Source organism: Azolla caroliniana, unplaced genomic scaffold (genome assembly GCF_043228905.1).
Source record: "Azolla caroliniana isolate FFs.n. ecotype wild unplaced genomic scaffold, voAzoCaro1.0.p SCAF_12, whole genome shotgun sequence".
In the NCBI taxonomy this organism is placed as follows: Eukaryota; Viridiplantae; Streptophyta; class Polypodiopsida; order Salviniales; family Salviniaceae; genus Azolla; species Azolla caroliniana.
Genome location: NW_028230447.1, coordinates 6,437,849 through 6,458,138, shown reverse-complemented (window position 1 = coordinate 6,458,138; position 20,290 = coordinate 6,437,849). Strand labels below are relative to the sequence as shown.

Here is a 20,290-nt window from a genome sequence, read left to right as displayed (position 1 = left end):
AAATGGCAGAGTTGGCGATTCAGACCATTTCATCTGAATCGTCAGACCACACCATTGTGCTCGAGGGTCGACATCACATATTTCACATCCCAACTCAGCCAAATTGTTGGGATTGTGGCTTTTACATGATGAAGACTATCCAAATGTTGGCGGGGGAGTTCTTACAAGGATGGATATCTTCGACTTTTGTAAATGTAATTGCAATGCCTTATTCATGTGGATTGTGTATAGATGTGTTCTTATACATATTTGGTGACAGGGCACAGAGATGTGGTTCACCAAACGCGAAGTGGATTCACATTGCTAAACATGTCCAAACATTTCGTGACAAAAAGTTTTATGCAAAGATCTCAAAATGTGAGTTCTTCAAGAAATCAATTACTTATCTTGGACATCTCATAACCGAACGAGGAGTTAAAATTGATCCTTCTCGCATCGAGAAAATCAAGCTTTGACCCACTCTTCGGAATATTCGAGAAGTTCGATCATTCCTTGGTTTTGTTGGGTTTTTGCGAAAATCCTTTCGTAATTACTCCCAATTGACTACGTCGTTTACTGATCTTCTAAAAGGTCAAACGCGTAAGTCTACAAAACCTATTGTTTGGAATGCTACACTAGACCTCGCCTTTAAGGAACTAAAGGACCTGGTGTGCAAGGCTCCTTCACTTCTTATACTTGATCCTTCAAAACCTTGTGAGGTTGAAACCGATGCAATCGATTATGCTATAGGTGTTGTCTTATATCAAGATGGTAAACCAATAGCATTCGAGAGTAAGCAATTGGATTCTGCTCAATGTCGGTATACCATTCAAGAAAAGGAATTATTTGCAGTTATACATGCGCTCAAAACATGGCGCCATTATCTTTATAGAAATTACTTTGTGGTAACTACGGACCACGAGTCCTTGAAATATTTTTGTGACCAACAAGACCTGAAAGATCGTAAGGCACGATGGGCTGATATCATCCAGGACTTTGATTTTTCCATACGATATCGTAAAGGTTCCATGAACACCGTCGTTGATGCACTAAGTCGCATCCGTGAAGTTAACATGCTTAGCTTCACTGAAATAGCATCAAATCTTTATGATCACCTTCGAGGAAAGTATCCTAATGACAGTTATTTTGCAAAATACTAGGCAAGAGTTGAGTCTGGAACAGACACCACCACATCCTCAAAGGAATACTTCCACATTGTTAACAGTCTGCTCTACCATAATGGGAAGGTTTGTGTTCCAGATTTACCCGAGGTCAAAAAGAGGATTCTTTTTTAATGTCATGATGCACCCTCAATAGGGCACCCTAGAATACATCGTACACTCGTTCTCATCTCCACTCAATTTTATTGGCCTAAGATGCGTCCTGACATACATAGCTATGTGACTAAATGTCACCAATGTCAAGTTAACAAAGCCGAGAGACTTAAAGCGGAAGGACTTTTACATCCCTTGGACATTCCCAATAATAAGTGGGAAAGTATATCCATGGATTTTATTGTTAGCCTTCCTCGCACCCAAAAAGGCCATGATGCCATCTGGGTTGTGGTTGATAAACTAACTAAAATGGCTAGATTTATTGCTACTAAAACCACGGTAACAGCTCCTGAATTGGCTTACCAATTCGTTGACGAGTTATTTCGTTTTTATGGGTTACCGATGGATATCGTGAGTGATCGAGATCCCAAATTTACTAGTGACTTCTGGACGCAAGTCTTTAAGAAGTTAGAAACTACGTTGAGCATGAGCTCCACGATCATCCTCAATCTGATGGACAAACAGAACGAATAAATCAAATTATTGAGGACATGCTTCGAGCATATGTTGGTACAAAACCAACAAAATGGGAACGTTATCTCCGAATTTTGGAGTTTGCTTATAACAGCTCCAAGCATACGTCGACAGGATATAATCCTTTTATGTTGATGTATGGTTTTCAGCCACGAGCCCCGATTGATGTTAATATACATCATGATGATTTGCGAAGTACGCAAAACTTTCTTCGGGATATGCAAGATATTTTGCATATTGCACGAAATAATATAAAAATAGCTCAAGATAGAGCTTGTTTTTATGCCGATCATCATAGGCAACCTCGTGTATTCAACCCTGGACAGAAGGTATTTTTACGTGTACCTCACAATTCTAAGACATTGTCTAAGGGTAAGTGCGCTAAGTTAGCCCCACGGTTTTGTGGACCTTTTACAGTCCTCAAACGCATTGGGTCATCAACCTATCATCTCACTCTTCCCGATGGTGTTGAAATTCATCCAGTTTTTCATGTGAGTCGTCTAAAAGAACTTATAGGTTCTTGCGACAATACAGTTACAACTGAAACTCTGGTTACTTCTGAAGAATTATCTTCTAAACCACATGTACCAAAAAGAATTCTCGATGTTAAAACAAAAAATATTACGTACTAAAGAAATCCGAGAATTTAAAATAAAATGGATAGATAAATCAATAAAAGATGCCACATGGGAACGCGAAAATTCTCTTAGAACTAACTTCCCTAACTTTCTATTGCAAGAGTGCAATGTTTAAAAGAGGGGGATTATGTTACATGCATGACCATATAATATCTCATGGTGAGAATTTACCGTAGGTTCCGTACAAGGATCACAAGGGGTGCACATGTGACTAGGTATAATTGTCACCGATGCGGTGTGGCCAACAAGCAATATCCATGCACTCGACGTATAAAGCATTCATCTCAATGTGGGTGTACTTTTCATGTGAACGCTCGAATGAATGGCGGGGTTGACCATGGGACAATGACCGTTTCAATATATGGACCTCATATGGGTCATGTACCGGGAAGTAGACCAGATGCGTACTATTTGCCAGTGGCCCCAAATGTTATAAGTTGTTGTAGAGATTACCTTTTTGATGTTGGTTGCGCACGACATGTGGCATGGATGAGCATGCATAAGGAAGCATATCATAAGTCCAAGGCTAGTCCATTAGACCTTGTGAGTTATAGGTTCTTTATGATACCAAAGGAGGTCAATAACATGGCCAACAAGTTAAAAATTGGGAGTGTCATGTCAGGGGTTGATTGGTCTTTGATGATGCAAGATGCCTATGCCCTCCGAGATCTTGGGAAGGTGGCTCATGTCCAACCCTACTTGCCTGGTGAATATGGATCTCCCGCAAGGCAACCGTTCATCTTGGTGCACCAAGATGAATGGATGTTAGAGATGTGTGAGCGATTGTCAATAAACAACTCTTGGGCAATCGACTCCACGTTTAAAACAAACCAATTTGGCTTGCCATTATATGCAACTATGGCCCCAAATGCCATGGGAGTTGGTATCCCATTATGGTACATGATATGTAGTTCTGATAAGGGGTCTAACCATGAGCAAGTAGCTTTAGAAACTTGCTTGAGAGTCATATTTGCACGGATGCCCAATGTGAGGCCAAATGCTATAGTCATCGATAAAAGTTGGACATCGTATAATGCCATAAGTAATGTGGTTGCAACAGACCGATTATCTTGGATAGTTACAAATGGGCAAAGGTCGCAAACACATTGTCAACTTTTGTTGTGTCACTTCCATGCAAAAAAAGCATGGTTGGACAACTTGTTGCCAAAGGTAAGTGCAACTAAGAGAAACCATATTTATAATCGGATGTGCCAACTCATGCAATGCATTACGGAATCCACATTCAATGCCCAATGTGAGGAGTTAAAGGTAGAATATGCAAACAAGCCAGGTGTTTGGCAATATATAGAAGGAGGATGGTGTGGCTTGACATGTGTGTGGAGGAAACTGTGGGCCAAATTTGGTAGAATGTTCAACTACGGACATGTTGACACTACCAATCTTGTGGAGAGACATTGGCGGTTTATCAAATATACTGCCTTAAGAGGGAGGATAAACCGATCAATTACCGATCTTGTGCATGTTTTAATCGGGGACAGTCAAACTGGCACTTGCATCGGGGGTACTGTTATTGAATGGTACAAGCAATGACAAGAAATATGTGATAGTGGTAGATTTGCACCACGTGCAAATTGTAGGGATCAAACAACAAGACTTAAAGAGGCTGAAAGGCTACTAGAGAGGTATGAAACTAATGATGTGACAATGCATATTGTGGACGAGCCCCGATATTGGTTTAAAATATTGAGCTTGACAAAACCGAATGTATGGTATAATGTATCGCTCCAATGTTCATATTGTGATTGCCAAGACCCTACGAGTAAATGTAAGCATATACTTGGCATCAAGATGATTATTGAGAGGCACATGCCACATCTATGTGGATCGTTGCCTTTTATAGATCATGCAACCCATATGCGCAATGACCATTTCACAAAGACGAAAGTGGAGACAGAGGTAGAACCAGTCGAGGAGACAAACCCTATAACATCACAAATGGAGGAATGGGAGTCGAAAATACAAACGGTTGAGGGGGCTATTCAATGTCTTAGGCAAGGGTTACGATCCCTCGACCATGCAACAATTTTGGCATGTATGGAGTCCATTGAAGCAATAGGTTAGATGCTGGTGTATCACCTAGGTGCACCGAAACCAACCAATGAAGAAGACCGTGGATCCATAGGGCATAAGCAAGCAATTGGTGCAAAAAGGGGAGCTTCAATCAACACTTGTCTCTCTCCCCTACCTCTCTCCTATTTCCTTTCTCTTTCTTGCTTTGTCTAGTTTACACGTGCATCTCTCTCCTCTCTCTACCCTCTTTCTCTCTCATACTTTTCTCACGTTTTCCCACCCTTGATCCTCGTAGATCTACTCACTCCCCTTATGTCTACTCCTCTCTCTCTCCTCTTTCCTTCCCTTCTCATCATCTCACTGATTTTCCTTATTTTCCCCTCAATCTTGACTCCCCTTTTAATATTTCCCCTCTTTTTACATTTCATATCCTAACTCTCTCTTCTCTTATTCCTCCTTAAACATTATAACCTCTATTTTCTTCTACCAAAACCTCCCCCTTGTCACATTAAAGCTCATAGTATCTTTTTCCTTCTTCTCCAAATCTTCCCCTTTTCAAATCATATCCATAAGCACACACCCCCACTCCCTATTGTCATTTCTCTAAACCCTCTCCTAAAACTCCTTATATAAACCTATCCAACCCTAATGGTCATTTTAGCACTGATGAGCCCCATAGTGGGCGAAACTAGTTTGCTCATGACCATATCCCCATGTAATTTCTTTTCTTTCCTAATCTTAATGATAATTAGTAGTAGCTTTGCTTTTAATCACTCACTCTCTCTCTCTCTCTCTCTCTCTCTCTCTCTCTCTTAACATGTTAGTAACATTTGTTTGTCTTTTGAATTAATCCCTAATGACTAGCCCTCTCTCCCTTTCTCATTATAGTTTTAGATATTTTAGTTATATTTAAGTTTTAATCCTTATAGTACTTTAAGTTATGAAGGTTTAATCTCTCTCTCATGCTCTCTAAGCCGTGCACCAATGATACACCATGCGCACTCCTTGTCGACGATCGTATGATCAACAAAACACAAGATCTTATTGGTAGCTCCCCAAACACTTCCAAGGCACACACAGGAAAAATGCAAAGAGGCGCAAGTCGAGCTAGGAGGCAGTTGCCAATATGTGCAACAGAGAAGATGCAATGCTTGCATTGCGATGCCTTGACCTTTAGATCAAGGGACTCAAATGTTGATTGTTGCAAGAATTGTGGTCGCATCTTGCCATCATCTCTGGATGAGCCATAAACATAGCTTGAGTGGTTTTGCGGACCGGTGCATTTGGGTTTACAATGTTTTAAGTGGATTTATGTTGATTTATGAGTGCATTTGGGAGTATGTCATATGTTGATTTATGTTTTAAGTTTCCTTATTCAAGTACGTCATCCTTTGATTTGGGTTTACGGTGTTTAAAGTGGATTTACGCTCTTTGTTTTAAGTTTTATGTTTTTTAACTTTTAACTTTTATGTTTTAATATGATTATTTGTTTTAACATAAGTATGGTAAAGATAGTCGATTTTGAATAATTTAAGGTTGGGTTTTGTGACTGTTTGATATGTTATTGTAAGTTTTAAGGGTAATGAACAAGCTTATTTGAAGATTTTGGTCGAAATGATACATTTGGTTGGGCGACCTGCAACGGTTGGGTAACCTGCAAATGTCAGGGTTGGGTGACCTAAAATGGTTGGGCGACGTGCAAGAGTAAGAGTTGGGCGACCAATTGTGGTTGGGCAACCAACGACTCAAAGTTGGGCGACCTCTGACAACTTTTTTTTTCGCGCGTTCTTCCTTATCGAAATCTGACGGTGCAGATCGCACGCGCCTTCCTCCAAGCAGCAACCTACACCATCTATGGCCGTGATTCCCTCGCCAGCCCTCTTTATGATTTGATGTAGAATAGACACGAGCGACACACATAGATACATACATACATATACAGGCACACATAGATACATACATATAGAGAGACACATAGATACATACACATACATAGATACATAGATACATACATATAGAGACACACATAGATACATAGATAACATAACATGACATAACATAACACACATAGATACATACATATAAACACACACATAGATACATACATATAGACACACACATAGATACATAGATACATACATACATATAGAGACACACATAGATACATACATACATACATACATACATACATACATACATACATACATACATGCATACATACATACATGCATACATACATACATACATACATACATACATGCATACATACATACATGCATACATACATACATACATACATACATACACATAGAGACACACATAGATAGATACATACATACATAACATAACATAACATAACATAATTCTGTGTACTTTTTCTGTCGATCATCATCATCATCATCATCATCATCATCATGATCTGAAGAAGAAGAAGAAGAAGAAGAAGAAGAAGAATTAGAAAGCAGAGGAGACGGCACAGCAGGAAGCTTTTCTCATCGAAGCTTTCCATTGTTCCTGGAAGGAATCTGCTCCCTGTCTGTCTGTCTGTCTGTCGTTATCTTCCATCTTCCTGTGAAGAAAGCAAGCTCTCTGTTTTGCTGCCTCCATAGCTCGGAAGCTCTCCATTGCTGCGTTCTTCTCCTTTCTCTCGATTTTAGCAGGTGGGTGAGTGTTATTAGCTCATGGTTGCGCCAGAGGTAGAAGAAGAATTAGAAGGAGAGGAGCAACAGAATCGTCTTCCTGCTTTGATATTTTTGAAGCTTTCTATCGGAGCTTTCCATAGGTCAGAAGCTCTCCATCGCCCCTTTCCCCCCCCTTCCTCTGTAAGAGCTGGGTATTAATTCTTCTTCTTCTTCATCATCATCATCATCAGTAGCAGACGCATCAGAGAAGAAGCAGAAGAATTAGAAGGAGCACAAGAAATCCGTATGTTCAAGCTCCGATCGTCCTCAATCTTTCCTTTTGTAAATTTGATCATCCTGAAGCTTCCTGTTGCAGCTTCGATCTTCCCTAAGCTCTCCATCACTGTTTTTCTCCATCTGTAAAAGGTGCGTATAAACTGTTCATCATCATCAGGGAAGAAGAAGAAGAAGAAGCAGAAGAAGCAGAAGAAGCAGAAGAAGAAGAAGAAGAAGAAGAAGAAGAAGAAGAAGAAGAAGAAGAAGAAGGAACAGAATAAGCTTTACATTGGAGCTTAGATCTTCCTGAATCTTTCTGTTTTAGCTTTGGTTTTTCTGAAGCGTTCTGTTGGGTACTCCATCTTCATGATGCTCGCTATGCAATTTTTTTCTCGTCTATAAAAGGTGAACACCACTCTGAATCATCATCAGAGAAGAAAAAGAAAAAGAAAAAAGAAGAAATCGAAGAAGCTTTCCATTGACGCTTCGATCATCTTTAAACTTTCTGGTGTAGCTTTGATCTTTCTCAAGCTTTCTATTGAAATTTTCATGTTCCGGAAGCTAGCTGTGAAAGTTGAGCACTAACTCTGCGTCATCTGTCTTTATTATCATCCGAGAAGAAGAAGAAGGTGAGCAGTAACCCTGCGTTACCATCATAATCTCTATTGTTTTTATCTTCATCTTCTTCTCTTTCCTGTGTAGCTTCAGGGTTTCCATGGGAGCAGGAAAGAAAAACAAGAGAAGGCCGATTACGGTCCATCTCAAGACACCTTTCTCTGCATCATCATCCCCATCATCAACATCAACAACAGCAAACCTCACATCACCTTCTTCTTCCTCCTCCTCTGCTCTTGATCCAAAGAAAGACCCAGTTTTATGTAAGACTGATGTTTATATAGAACCGTCATCGGCTAGAGAAGTTGATGGAAAAGAAGAAAAAGATGTTTCTTCTTCTCAAAAATCATCTCTTCTCAGAAAAGAAGCTTCTTCTTCAGCTGTGAAAGTTTGCAGACACCTTGAGAGAGGAATCCATCTCAATGAGATCTCTTCCAAACTTTCTAAGGCAAACATTAGTTTTTCTAACTGCAAAGATTGTGTTAAAGATGGAAAAGGAATTGGAGGGAAGAAGAATAAGAATAAGAAGAAGAAAGGAAAATCAAGCAGGAAAACGATATTGGAAAGCTCTGGAAATCAAGAAAACAAATGGATTTGTTTGGCATGTGGGCGGATTTTGTGTGGAAATCTTTCATCTTCTCTTCATCAGAGTAATGGTTCGAGTGATGATGATGAGGACATAGAGATAGAACATGTCTCGAGTGAGGAGAAAAAAAGTCTATTTGAGCAAGGATGTGTTATAAATGATACGAAGAAATGTTCTTTCATGCAAGAAGCTACTGAAAATGAGAAGGAGAAAGCTCCTTCTGGACATGTATGGAAGCATTGTTTCTTTTCAAAGCATCCTATCGCATTGCAAGTAAATGAAAGTCTTGTATGCTGGTGTTTTATGTGCAATATGGCCTTGGAATATTCTTTTCAGGAATCGATATCATCATGTTATGATGCATCTTCTAGTTCAACTCACATCACTTCTCTGCAAGAAGCAGTGAAAATTGTGCATGAAAAGTTGAGAGAGGAAACTGGATTGTCAAAAGACCCTGGAAAAAAGGGGATACCAGCATCGTCATCAATGGTTAATACGGGGTATATTGCACAAGGAAACTCTACGGATTCACTTAGATCAACTTGTTCTTCCAGTATAATTAAATGTGTAGGTTCGCCAAGGAGGAGGCTAATAAGAGGCATGATGAATTTGGGGAACACATGTTTTTTCAACTCAGTTATGCAGAATATCTTGGCATTGGATATGCTTAGGGACTATTTTACTCAACAAGTGCTTGATTTTGAAGGACCACTTGTATCCTCGTTGAGAAAGTTATATTTGGAAACAAATTCAGAGAGCAGTGTAGATGCCTCAGGCAATGAAAGTGGTCTCAAAAAGAGTGGAAACAATTCATGGGAAAATAATGGTGTTTGTAATCCAAAGTCTCTTTTTGGTGCTATATGCACAAAAGCACCCCGCTTCAAGGGTTTTCAGCAACAGGATAGTCATGAACTCCTTAAATGCTTACTGGAAGGTTTGAATTCAGAAGAACACAATGCAAAAGTGAAAGAAACTTCAAATGGGGTTAAAAATGGTGCTTCAATTGCAACCCGAAGTGATGAAGTTACTAATTTCTCAAGACCTAATGATGTTAAAAAGGAAAAGGAAAATGATGAAAAGAATTCAAGTACAATTACAGAAACTACAACATTTGTGGAGAGTTTCTTCGGTGGACAGCTTTGTAGCACTGTTCGTTGCCAGGAATGTGGGCATTCATCAGTCGTATATGAACCTATGATTGATCTTTCCTTGCAAATCCTCATGAGGCAGCCTTCAAAGAATAAAAGTATTACCACTCCAACTTCTCCAGGGCCAAAACTTAAGAAGGGTTTGATGCAAAAATATACAAAAAAGTCAAAAGAAATCCAGAAGAAGGAATCTCTAGGTCAAATACCCTTTGTTGAGAACAAGAAAATCCCAATCCTTTCTACCAATCCACCTGATTTATTAAGCAAAGGGTTTCTATCTTCAGAAAGTGTTCTTGTGGATAACTCTAATGTGGATGATTGTGCATGGTTGGATTTTGTAGGTAGTGGTATACAATCTGCAGAAAGCTCTTTACAGGGATGCCAAAATGCCCACGATTATATTGAAGTTAGTCAGAAGTGTTTGGTTGTTGAATCACAAAAACCAGACAAAAAATGTGGAATAGCTTCGAACAAAGAGATAATAGAAAATACATTTGAGAAAGAAGATGAGCAGCTTCCGTTAGCATCAGGTGTTCTTCTTCTGCCTTATGAGCCTCTTATTCTATCAGAGGATGCGTTGAAGATGTCAGGAATCGACTTAGAGGAAGAAGGGGACAATTTTGATGGAGTTTTTCAACTCTTTGAGGAAGAGGAGAGTGTTCCAATGAACAAACAAAATATAGAAACTTCTGGATGTGATATTATAGACGAGAATAATCTTGATGATGTGCCTTGGGAGACAGACCTCACAACTTTTGATGAGGATGATTCCATAGTCACACCAAAAACTTCAGTTAAGTTCGAGGATTCTTTTTCACCCATGTCTCTGGAGGGCTGTCTAGCGGATTTTACTAAGACTGAGTTGTTATGTGGGGAGAATGCTTGGGAATGTGAGAAATGCACACAACGGATGAATCAATTGGTTCTATCTAATAATCTTTCAGCTGAAGATGTAGATGCTGGGAATGCCAGTGAACTTACAATGCTGAAGGATCTGAATGCAAATAGCAATGGGGCTAATTGTGTTGCGAAAGATTGTAGCCGTAATGGGATCATATCCATGAAAGTTCCGGAATTTGGAAATGGGGACATATCTTCAAGTGAAATGAGTTGTAATGGGAAGGCTAACCTTGACATTTCAGAAAAGAAACATGGTAATCTGGCATACAAAGATGCCAAGTCTTTAGAACATTATTGGAGCGCAATGCCAAATAATGATGAAAGCAATGGGTCATATACGAGAGATTCATGTGTTCCAGAAAGTTCAAATTGTAGCCAAAGTTTTAAGGAAGACAAAACTATGCTTCATCACACATTGGTGCTAGTTGATTCTTCTACCTCAAGGAATAATGATCTGAATAATGAGAATGAACTTGAATCTATAAGCACATCCTTGCCATTAAAGACAGGAGGAATGGTCAAAACCAGAAATCGGCAGGAACCAGAGAAACCACTGAAGAGAGATGCGACGAAAAGGCTGTTAATAAGCAAGGCTCCACCAATCTTGACTGTGCATTTGAAAAGATTTGCTCAGGACATTCGAGGACGACTCAACAAACTTAATGGTCATGTTTCCTTCCCAGAGTGTCTAGATCTTCGGCCATTTCTTGATGCTAGGTATGTTAGATTGCACTCTCCATCTTTGTATTTGAGATTGCCAACAATCTAAAATGATAAATTGTGTCATCTTTCCATGATGAAGGTGACAAATTATGTGATATTTCTTGTCATTGTCTGTAGTGGCACTAACAAACTCATAATTTAAAGGCACTTATGCATCAAAGAACTAACATAGAACCATAAAGTTTTCAATTTAGAATCATTTATTTTTAAATGCACTTAATCTTCATTATTTCCCCAAATATCCTTGTCATCCCTAGATGAGAGAAAAACGCTATAAATCGTCCTTGCCATCGAGGAAAGAGGATGAATTAACCAAATAACTGCCAAAGAGTACAATACTTGCCCTTTGGGGTTGAGCAAGGCTTTTGAGGAAGTAACACAATGTTAAAATAAAGAAAAAAACTTGAGCATTTCAGGGGTTCTCCTTCAAATTTATCATCAATAATTGTATCTTTCTGTTCACATAGGATACTTCCAAGTGTTTGAAATATTGCAGATGGGTGTTCTCCCCAACAATCCTGGCTATAAAGATTTGTGGAACTCTTAAATTTAAACCAGTTATTTTTAACAGAAATAAAGAAATGTTTTGACTCCCATGGCGTACCTGTCCTTGTACTTCAAATATTGGCTAGAAAAAAATGTTGCTTATTAGAGAGATGGATTTATTATACTGCTCATCCTAATATATACTCCTCCGTCTTGCGAGATTACACATTGTTGTTCTCAAAGACGAGATAACACTTAAGATGTAATCTCTTTTTTGGTCTTATAGGCCATTTTGGCCCCTTAAAAGACGTTAATATATCTTTCTTTCTCTTACATCATATAGTGGAGCTCCCCTGAGGGATGGTACCTGCACCTAATATATATAGATAGATAGATAGATATAGATATATCTCACTTGCTCACATTTGACAAAGTAAGCTTCACAACACCATATTCTTATTATCATTAAGGTTTCCTGTGCTCCTTTTTAGAAAGGGTGATCATTCCTTTGATATATCTATCCCCGTGAAAGGTTGGTCTGACACAAACATGCCTTCTACTTTGCTTGATTATTCGTCTTCTTTCCTCTTCCTTAATGACCTTTCTATAGGGTCTCTTTTAGTAGTTTGTGTGATCTTTCTTATCTATTCTTTGCCCATCTTTCACAATTGATTGTTCAGCCAAGGAAATATCATAGGTCGTGTGTTGCCACTTTTTCATCCATCTATATTGCTTTGCCTTTGGAGTGCATGCACCCATTCTCATGCATCTTTTATGTCTTTTGCCTTGCTTTCGCTCTTTCTTGTTCAGTCAAGCAAACATCATGGTCTATCCATGATCCTAGGACTTGTTCCTCCAGCTCTGTGTGTTCCTACTCACAGTTCTTGGCACATCTGGGTGGCTTACCAGCTTACACTTCCCTAAATTATAAACATGTGCTCCAGGTCTGTCATGATTGGCATTAGTACTGCACCACATTGTTTGGGCAGCTTCTTTTTTTCCATTCGGCTGATTTTGCTTGAAATTTGCTTTGTACCACTCTGCCTCTTGGGAGCAAAGAGTTGTACCATGATATCACCTGAGGTTTTTGTTTATATTGTGGAGCTGCTCCCCTCTAGGTCTCACCCTTCCTAATGAGAGTTAGAAGTTTCCCACCAGACTACGTTAGGGTTCTGCTTGTATTGTCAGACAATTGCCTAGCATATTGCCCGTGTGTTCAGTTGTCCAGTACCTGCTCTGCTTCTGGTGTCAGTATAGTTAACTTATGTGCTCATTTCAATCTTTTGAGAGGAACGACTTTATGATACTTCTCATGGATGCGAACAAAGACAAAGAGTTCAGAGAGTTTCTTGTTGTGAAGCCTTGGAAATAATAAGTTTCTGGTTGTTGGAGCTGATGTTTATGGCCCACCCAAGGAATTGGGTTCTATCACGGGGTCCCTCCTTAAGGAGAGATTGTGCTATGGAGATGCACATTCCTCACATGTAGGTCATGTTCTTCTGCCAGTCTTTTCCTGCTGGAATTTAGCCTCCTGGGATTCAGAGTCTCTGTTGCTGGAGGTTGTTACTCCGTTCCTCTGTTCCTTTATCCTTCTCTTCGATCTGGGCAGTGCTTCGGCCATAGTGATAAAGCCACCAACCAATGCTTGTTGAACCATGTGCAAAACTTCAGAGAAATGGATTTTGCCTTATCGAGGTTCACTTGATACATCGACAAGTCTACTTCCACTGTGTTACAGAGAGAAATGATTCCTCAGTCTCTGCACTCAGCACCTATTCACAACATCAAATTAGATCCTGCAACTCTTTAATGTGGTCCTTATCATCATTTTTTCTAGTTTAAAGCTTCCTCTGTGGGAATTTTATGGTTTATTTCTTGAATTAATCCTTTCATGCAAATAACTTAACACTCAAGCTTTCTAGAAATATGTGAAATTCTTGTGATTGTTGTAAACAATAATCTGGTATTTCATTCATTCTTCTTGAGCTTATCCACTCTTATTAATCCTCACTACCTCTAGCTTCCCTTAAATTCTTCTCTCAACTTGGTTTGGGGTTCTGGATGCATCATGAAACATAAGCCTACTGCTTCTATTGGCTGGGAAATCGTTCCTTCTTAAGGATATATCTATAAACGTTTCCAGTCTGGTTGGGAGATCCATGTTTCTTTTGGATATCTTTGCAGATCTTCTGATTAGCTCTTCCCAAGTATCTGGATCATCCCCTGGTTCACAGATATGGGTGTGCAAGCCATAATTGTACCATCACAGCCACTCAGATGGTGACTTCCTGTAGTGCCTCTGAAGCCTCTGTCTCGCCTTAGAATCCTGGTTTGTAGGCATTCCTTACCCATTGAGATTTGCATGACTGGATAGGGCCCTTTGGTCTGTCAGGATTTTATTGTGATGAGAATCGCTCACCAATGATGACTTTTAAGCTTGCATTTGTGGTCTGATATATTGCATAGGTCTGACCTCTATTTCCATCTCATGAAAGGGTCTGGTTCCTGCTTTCACTTTGTATTGAAGATCCTTGTCCAATCACATGGGCTTTAGTACTGCAGATCACAGTGGGTTCTGTTTCTCCAGTATGCTCCTGGCAGGTTGACAGCTGCCTGACCTATACTTGTTGCAACCAGGTAGCTCATGTTGTTGGTGCACAGTGATTCTTCCTTCCTGTTATGATGCAAAATTGGAGAGACTGATCGACATATTCCCAGCAGCCCTGTGAGTGCATGACTTCCTCTGGTCGCAACCAGGTAGTCTGGTTCGCTGGAGCACGAAAGTCTTGTCTCTCCTCTGTTTAGATGCTGATATAAAGAGGCTGAACATGGGAGATACTCTGCATGGAGATCTTCAACAGAGGGTATGCCCCTGACAGGGTTGAATCTTCCCTTTCTTTGCTGGCATAGGATCGTAAAATTGTTATTGATTAGTGCAAAAATCGTTTCGACTAATCCTGGTATTTTTTTCCACATAGTCGAGTTTGTTGACTGAATGCATGTGCCCTCACTAAGTAGCCCTTTCCTTTATGGTTCAGTACCATTTGCTTTAACTGGTTATCCTTTGATTTTCGAGTCTTCACCCCCTTTATTGGCTGTGCTTTTACTTGTAAGCAGATCAGTTGGAGCATCCATCCTGCTGGCTCCCCTGGTAAAAAGATCCTCAAAGTGTTCTACCCTCAGGCAGAATTGATAGGAACAACGTGCTTGTCAGAAGCAGCTACTGATCAATGTATATGGTCCAGTAGTTATCTCATGGTGAAACATATGTGGACTAGATCTCATTTATGAATGCATAGCTTGGGCTGTTACAGCCTAAATTCCTCTGTATGATAATCAAAGCTATATGCATGGGGCTGGCTGTTTCTAAGCATAGGGAAACTATATTCTTCCTCATGGTTTCAAGAGATTGTCTATTAATTTTGTATTAGTCTGGTGTACATTTATCTACACTAATGAAACAAACTAAGAGTTCCAATGGAAAACTCATAGCAAGCTGTTAAGCGTCAATCATAAATTGCATATCTATCATTTCCAAAATTTCCCAACTGAAAAAGATTTACTTGCATTGATGGACCAAGAAAACTTGGGGATTTTATGTCAGAATTGATACCACTGAGTGCTGTCTAATATTTCCTGTAAGGACTTTTTAAGAGTTTAAAAGTGTTATGTCTTCCTTAGTTCCCCACCCAGTGTGGCTATATATGCCATTTCGGCGGTCATGAAATTGTATGACCAGTTTCAAATTGTTTCTCAACATGGAACTTGAGCGTTAAGACATGTGAAAATTTCCATGCCTTGGGTTACTGAACTGATTATGGGCCAGCCATAGGCCCACATGTCCTTGTATTATTGTACATAAGTATATAAATACTTGAGGTGTGATATAACTATACATGTGCACATTTGTCAACTCATGACCCTATCCATATAATTTCTGGCTTTGTGAGAGCCATGGGTCTAGTTTAGAAGCAAAAAGGAAACTCTACTCATTGACAATTGCATGTGATTCCCTATTATTTAGGTTTTTGTATGCATCTTGTTGGGATTTATGACGACACTTTTCTGTGGTTTTCCCACTGTTATTCACGAATCACCTTAAAATCCTCTAAATGACCGTATAGCTTCGAATGACTTGCAAACCCCGTCTGACTGTCAAAAATAGGCGAAAAGTTTGGCATTGCTACCAGGGATTCCTGGAGGTAATTCATGTTCATTTCTTTGTTTTTTAGTTTGGTTTTGTGCTCTTTTTTGTTATGTTTGTTAATTCACTTTCCTAAGGATATTTGGTCTTCCATCAATCAATTGTGTAGTTGTCAATACATTCCAAGTAGGCAATTTGATGCATGCTAACTTGTTTTCTCTCATCCTATTTGGGTACATCACATTGCAACCACGATTAGTTTGATTCATAAGTTTGGTAAACATAATAGTTGGCATTGCAAAAAAAGAAGTCATTAATGGCTAGCCCAGATTTTCGCAAACTCTTTTGGAATTATCAACATATATCACGTGCTAAATTTTAATGACATCTTTGTACTGCTCACCTAATAAGATTCCGGAACTGTTTCTACAGGTGCCTTGATTCAAACAATTTCATGTATCGACTGGTTGGTATAGTTGAGCATGGGGGCACTATGAGGGGTGGTCATTACATTGCATATGTAAGAGGTCCACGCCTAGAGAATACTGTGGATAATGAATCTTGGTATTATATTTCCGATTCAAGTGTTAGGAAAGCTACATTGGAAGCCGTTCTTAACAGTGAAGCATATCTTCTCTTCTATGAGAAGTGTGAAGTGAAGAGGGAGTTGAAAACACAATGAACACAAAATTTGTGTGCATTGCTCAAGCTTAATATAGATCCCTAATGTGCCGAGTTCATGAGTTCACCATATTAAACTGTATATTCGTTATGAAGTTCTTAGTGTTCTTTCTTGAGCTTGGCGTTCAATTCTAATGAATTAGTCAACCAAAGTTGATAGCAAAAGGTTCTTTGGTTGCCCATCATTCTGATCAAATTGTAGGTTATTGTGCCAGATAAAAACTGTCTTCATTCAGACAGTAACACAATGAATGGGCCAATATCAACAGTATAAACGACTTGATCAGACCAATGTGATGTGTTGAGGCATAGAATACTTATTGAATTAAGGAGGTGTTCACGAAGGAGTTGGACTGAGATATACATTATTGGGCTATGGGGTGTTCCTATAAGCGGAAATATACATACCGGGTTTACGAAGTATTAAAAGAGGGTTTTCCAATGAACTGAAATGTCGATCATTTGGAGATTAATTATGAACCTGAAATTTGTAAAATGTAAAGAATGAAATTTTGTCATGTTGTAATTGATATAGGTACCTAATGACAGTTATTTGGAAGGTTACAGTTTTGCAGTTTGGTCACTATATGTAATATTGAGGTTATTGACACATAATCAATTGATCCATACAGGGCTAGTGAGTTGTGATGGTTTATATGTGTGTGTGTTTAATAGTATCAATAAAAAATGTGTTTTCTTTGTTATTTACAGGCATACACACTGTTATGGCTGATACTCTTCAGTTCTGATGGTCTGTAAATTTTGTTCTGAATATAATTAACCACATAACCTTAAAGCTGGTGCTTCAATGTATAAAACTGATGCAGATTAATTTTCCTTATAACCCATGGATATTGTAGACTAAAGGATGACTCTTCTGTTTTTGGCTTCCTAAAACAGTCTCTTGTCCGGTGAGGCAGTCTTCAACTGAATTTGGAGAGCTACAGAGTAATACATTTGAGGCATACAAATTTTATTCCTGCACTTTCTTATAGCATTTTCATGCTTTTGTACATAGTAAAAACCTCCTGTAGACCATTCTGCATGCAATCAAAATGCAGGGAAATGTATATAATTAATTTAGAGGAATGTTGAAGAGATCTTGAAAATTGAGAAATCATGACACAGTAACAGTAAATCCCTATTTGATTGGAGTGAGTTAGAAAGGAAAACCATGGCGCCAAGTTACTCCATCTCCTAGTATCCAATGCAAGAACAATAGCATATGCTTGGTTCGCTTATTGTGATCCCAATTCTTCTCGGCAAGGATTTTCATCATTCTACATTGACATGATGACAGTTTTCAACTCTTAGTGTAGACCATTCTGCATGCAATCCAAATGCAGGGAAATATATGTAATTATTTTAGAGGAATGTCGAAGAGATCTAGAAAATTGAGAAATCATGACATAGTAACACATTTGGAGTAAATCTCAATTTGATTGGAGTGAGTTAGAATGGAGAACCATGGTGCTAAGTTACTCCATCTCCCAGTATCCAATGCAAGAACAATAGCTTACGTTGTGTGTGCTTGTCGTGATCCTAATTCTTCTCGGCTAGGATTTTCATCATTCTACATTGATGTGATCATAGTTTTCAACTCTTAGTGTGGTTGGGATTCAACCTTAAAAATGTCTATTGCCTCTTCAAGTGTTAATATCTTGTCATAATCCCTCTTTCTGGCGAGGATTTTCAATGTGGTTTTGAATTCAACTTTAAAAAAATCTACTTCATCTCAAAGTGCTAGTTTCTTTGTTTTCATAGTGATTATCGTAATTAGATCTGCAATGGGCCCTTAAAGCTTATTTTCTTTCTGAAAGAATGCACTTGTACAATATAGATGTTTTTACTTGGAAGTGTAGCAAACCAATACAATATATTGGATTCAAATCAATTGAGTTTGCTAGTAGTAACTACAAAAGAAGTGAGATTGGGCAAAGTAATATCTAAGTTTTTACCATTGTATTCTCTAAGTTGTGGCACCTAGAGACCCTTTTTACAAGAGAATTCTCGCCCTCCTATACGAGCATCAAAACCTTAAGGGTCACTTTATATTATCAGGCATTAACCGTGACCAATTGATAAAGGGTAATTCCCCACAAATTACATATGACTATGTTTATTGTATATCAATGGCTTATGGCCAATATTTTGGGTTAGAAATATTATGGCTCATAGGGATATTAAAATAGAGAAGATAGCCATATGTAAACGGGATTGAGTTGTTGAGTTTGGTTTATGTTGTACAATTCATGGTGGAAAGGTTAATATTAAGGGTGAATGGAAAGTTCAACAATTTAACAAATACTTGAAAAGGAATTAACCTACATTTCAATATGTTAATAGTAGTTTTCTCCCAAACCGGTTAAGCCTAAACCGAACCGTTGCCAATTCCTAGGTGGTAGTAGTATTTAGATCCCTTGAAGGGTTTTATACATACTCTGTTCTAAGCTAGTAGTCATGATAGTGTTTTTTCTTTGGTTATGAAAGCCATTATTTATGGAAGAGAGAGAGAGTAAAAAAAAGCAAGAGTGGAGAGGGGAAGAAGAAGAAGCGAATTTGTTTTATTGTTGTGCTCTCTATCGGCAACGGAATTGGGCACAAAGATAAGAGTTAGAAAGATCTCGATTAGAGCTTCGTAACGACATATAGCAAGTATGAGAAGCAACGATAGAAATAAGGAAGCTTGTGTTGTCGGCATCCACATACTCAACACACATTGCGGGTCTTCTATTGCCTTCATCATCTTTGACCTCTTCGATCAGGCGAGTTCCGGTTGTCTCTCTTGTTCATGGAAATTTGTTTTTATCTCGGATCGAAATCACATCAAGAATAATGGATATAAAGATGAATTCCTCACAAATTGTGGGGACATCATATGGAAACAATTGATAAAAAAAAGAGTAATGTGATGGTTGAATGTAATCGTGAAAGGGAAGACATTGGAAGCTCTAGGAGGTTTAAGGGTATTGAGGAAATCAATAAGAAAAAATTGACACATGCCAAAGTAATACATGTAGATGAGGTTGATAGGGATCATTGTAATTGGGATCATTTATGGGGATTTGCCAATACCTTGTTGTCTGATATTGTGGAAGAAAATGAAAATGAAGCGAAAGAATGCATTGATGAGGATGTGCATGATGTGGAAGTTGATGCTAAGGCTATATTACAATCTTTTTATGTATTCTATGACCGTGCGGTTATATTATTTTTTATCGGGAAACTCCCATACATTAATTGGATTAAACAATGGTTGAACACAATCGTTGTTATGGTTTTCTGCTTGTGTGTGTGAGAAACTGGGTGGAACCACCGGGGTCTTGGACCAAGGAGCCGGTAAGGGAGGAGAGATTATCTGGATCGGTGTCTAGGGGTATCCGGATCGGTTTACGGACTAGAGTCCGGATGTCGAATGAAGAGCGCTCAGAACAAGAAGTGTAAATGGTTTAGGAACCACAGTCGGATAGCGGGAGATGAGCGCACGGGCTGGGGCCCCAACTAAGCACTCTGGCGGAGGGAACAAAGGTAAGCGCGTAGCAGAGATAGAGAATGACACCCAATGACACAAGGTTTTCCAGATAGCAACAAGATGATCTATTAGCTAGGAATAACAAAAATACAATAGGACACGACCGGTGACAGAGCCTCAGA

The 20,290-nt window shown here is 39.0% G+C and overlaps 1 protein-coding gene across 2 annotated transcripts; it reads left to right on the top strand.

The window, feature by feature from the left end:
* Positions 1 to 7,530: 7,530 nt before the first annotated feature.
* LOC147856971 (ubiquitin carboxyl-terminal hydrolase 2-like) lies at positions 7,531 to 17,291 on the top strand. 2 transcript variants are annotated; one of them, XM_087328742.1, is made up of 2 exons: positions 7,531 to 11,319; positions 16,388 to 17,291. In XM_087328742.1, the coding sequence occupies exons 1-2, from the start codon at positions 8,069 to 8,071 to the stop codon at positions 16,635 to 16,637; spliced, it is 3,501 nt and encodes a 1,166-aa protein (XP_087184868.1). In that variant the 5' UTR covers positions 7,531 to 8,068; the 3' UTR covers positions 16,638 to 17,291. The 2 variants fall into 2 exon arrangements, with proteins under 2 accessions (XP_087184868.1, XP_087184869.1); XM_087328743.1 differs by lacking the exon at positions 16,388 to 17,291 and adding an exon at positions 14,929 to 15,223.
* The last annotated feature ends 2,999 nt before the right edge of the window (positions 17,292 to 20,290 follow it).

Excerpts from the sequence above, each read along its gene's own strand:
- LOC147856971 (XM_087328742.1), top strand. The coding sequence starts at position 8,069 with ATGGGAGCAGGAAAGAAAAACAAGAGAAGGCCGATTACGGTCCATCTC. Across the intron at positions 11,320-16,387 it reads CGGCCATTTCTTGATGCTAG|GTGCCTTGATTCAAACAATT; the intron begins GTATGTTAGATT and ends CTGTTTCTACAG.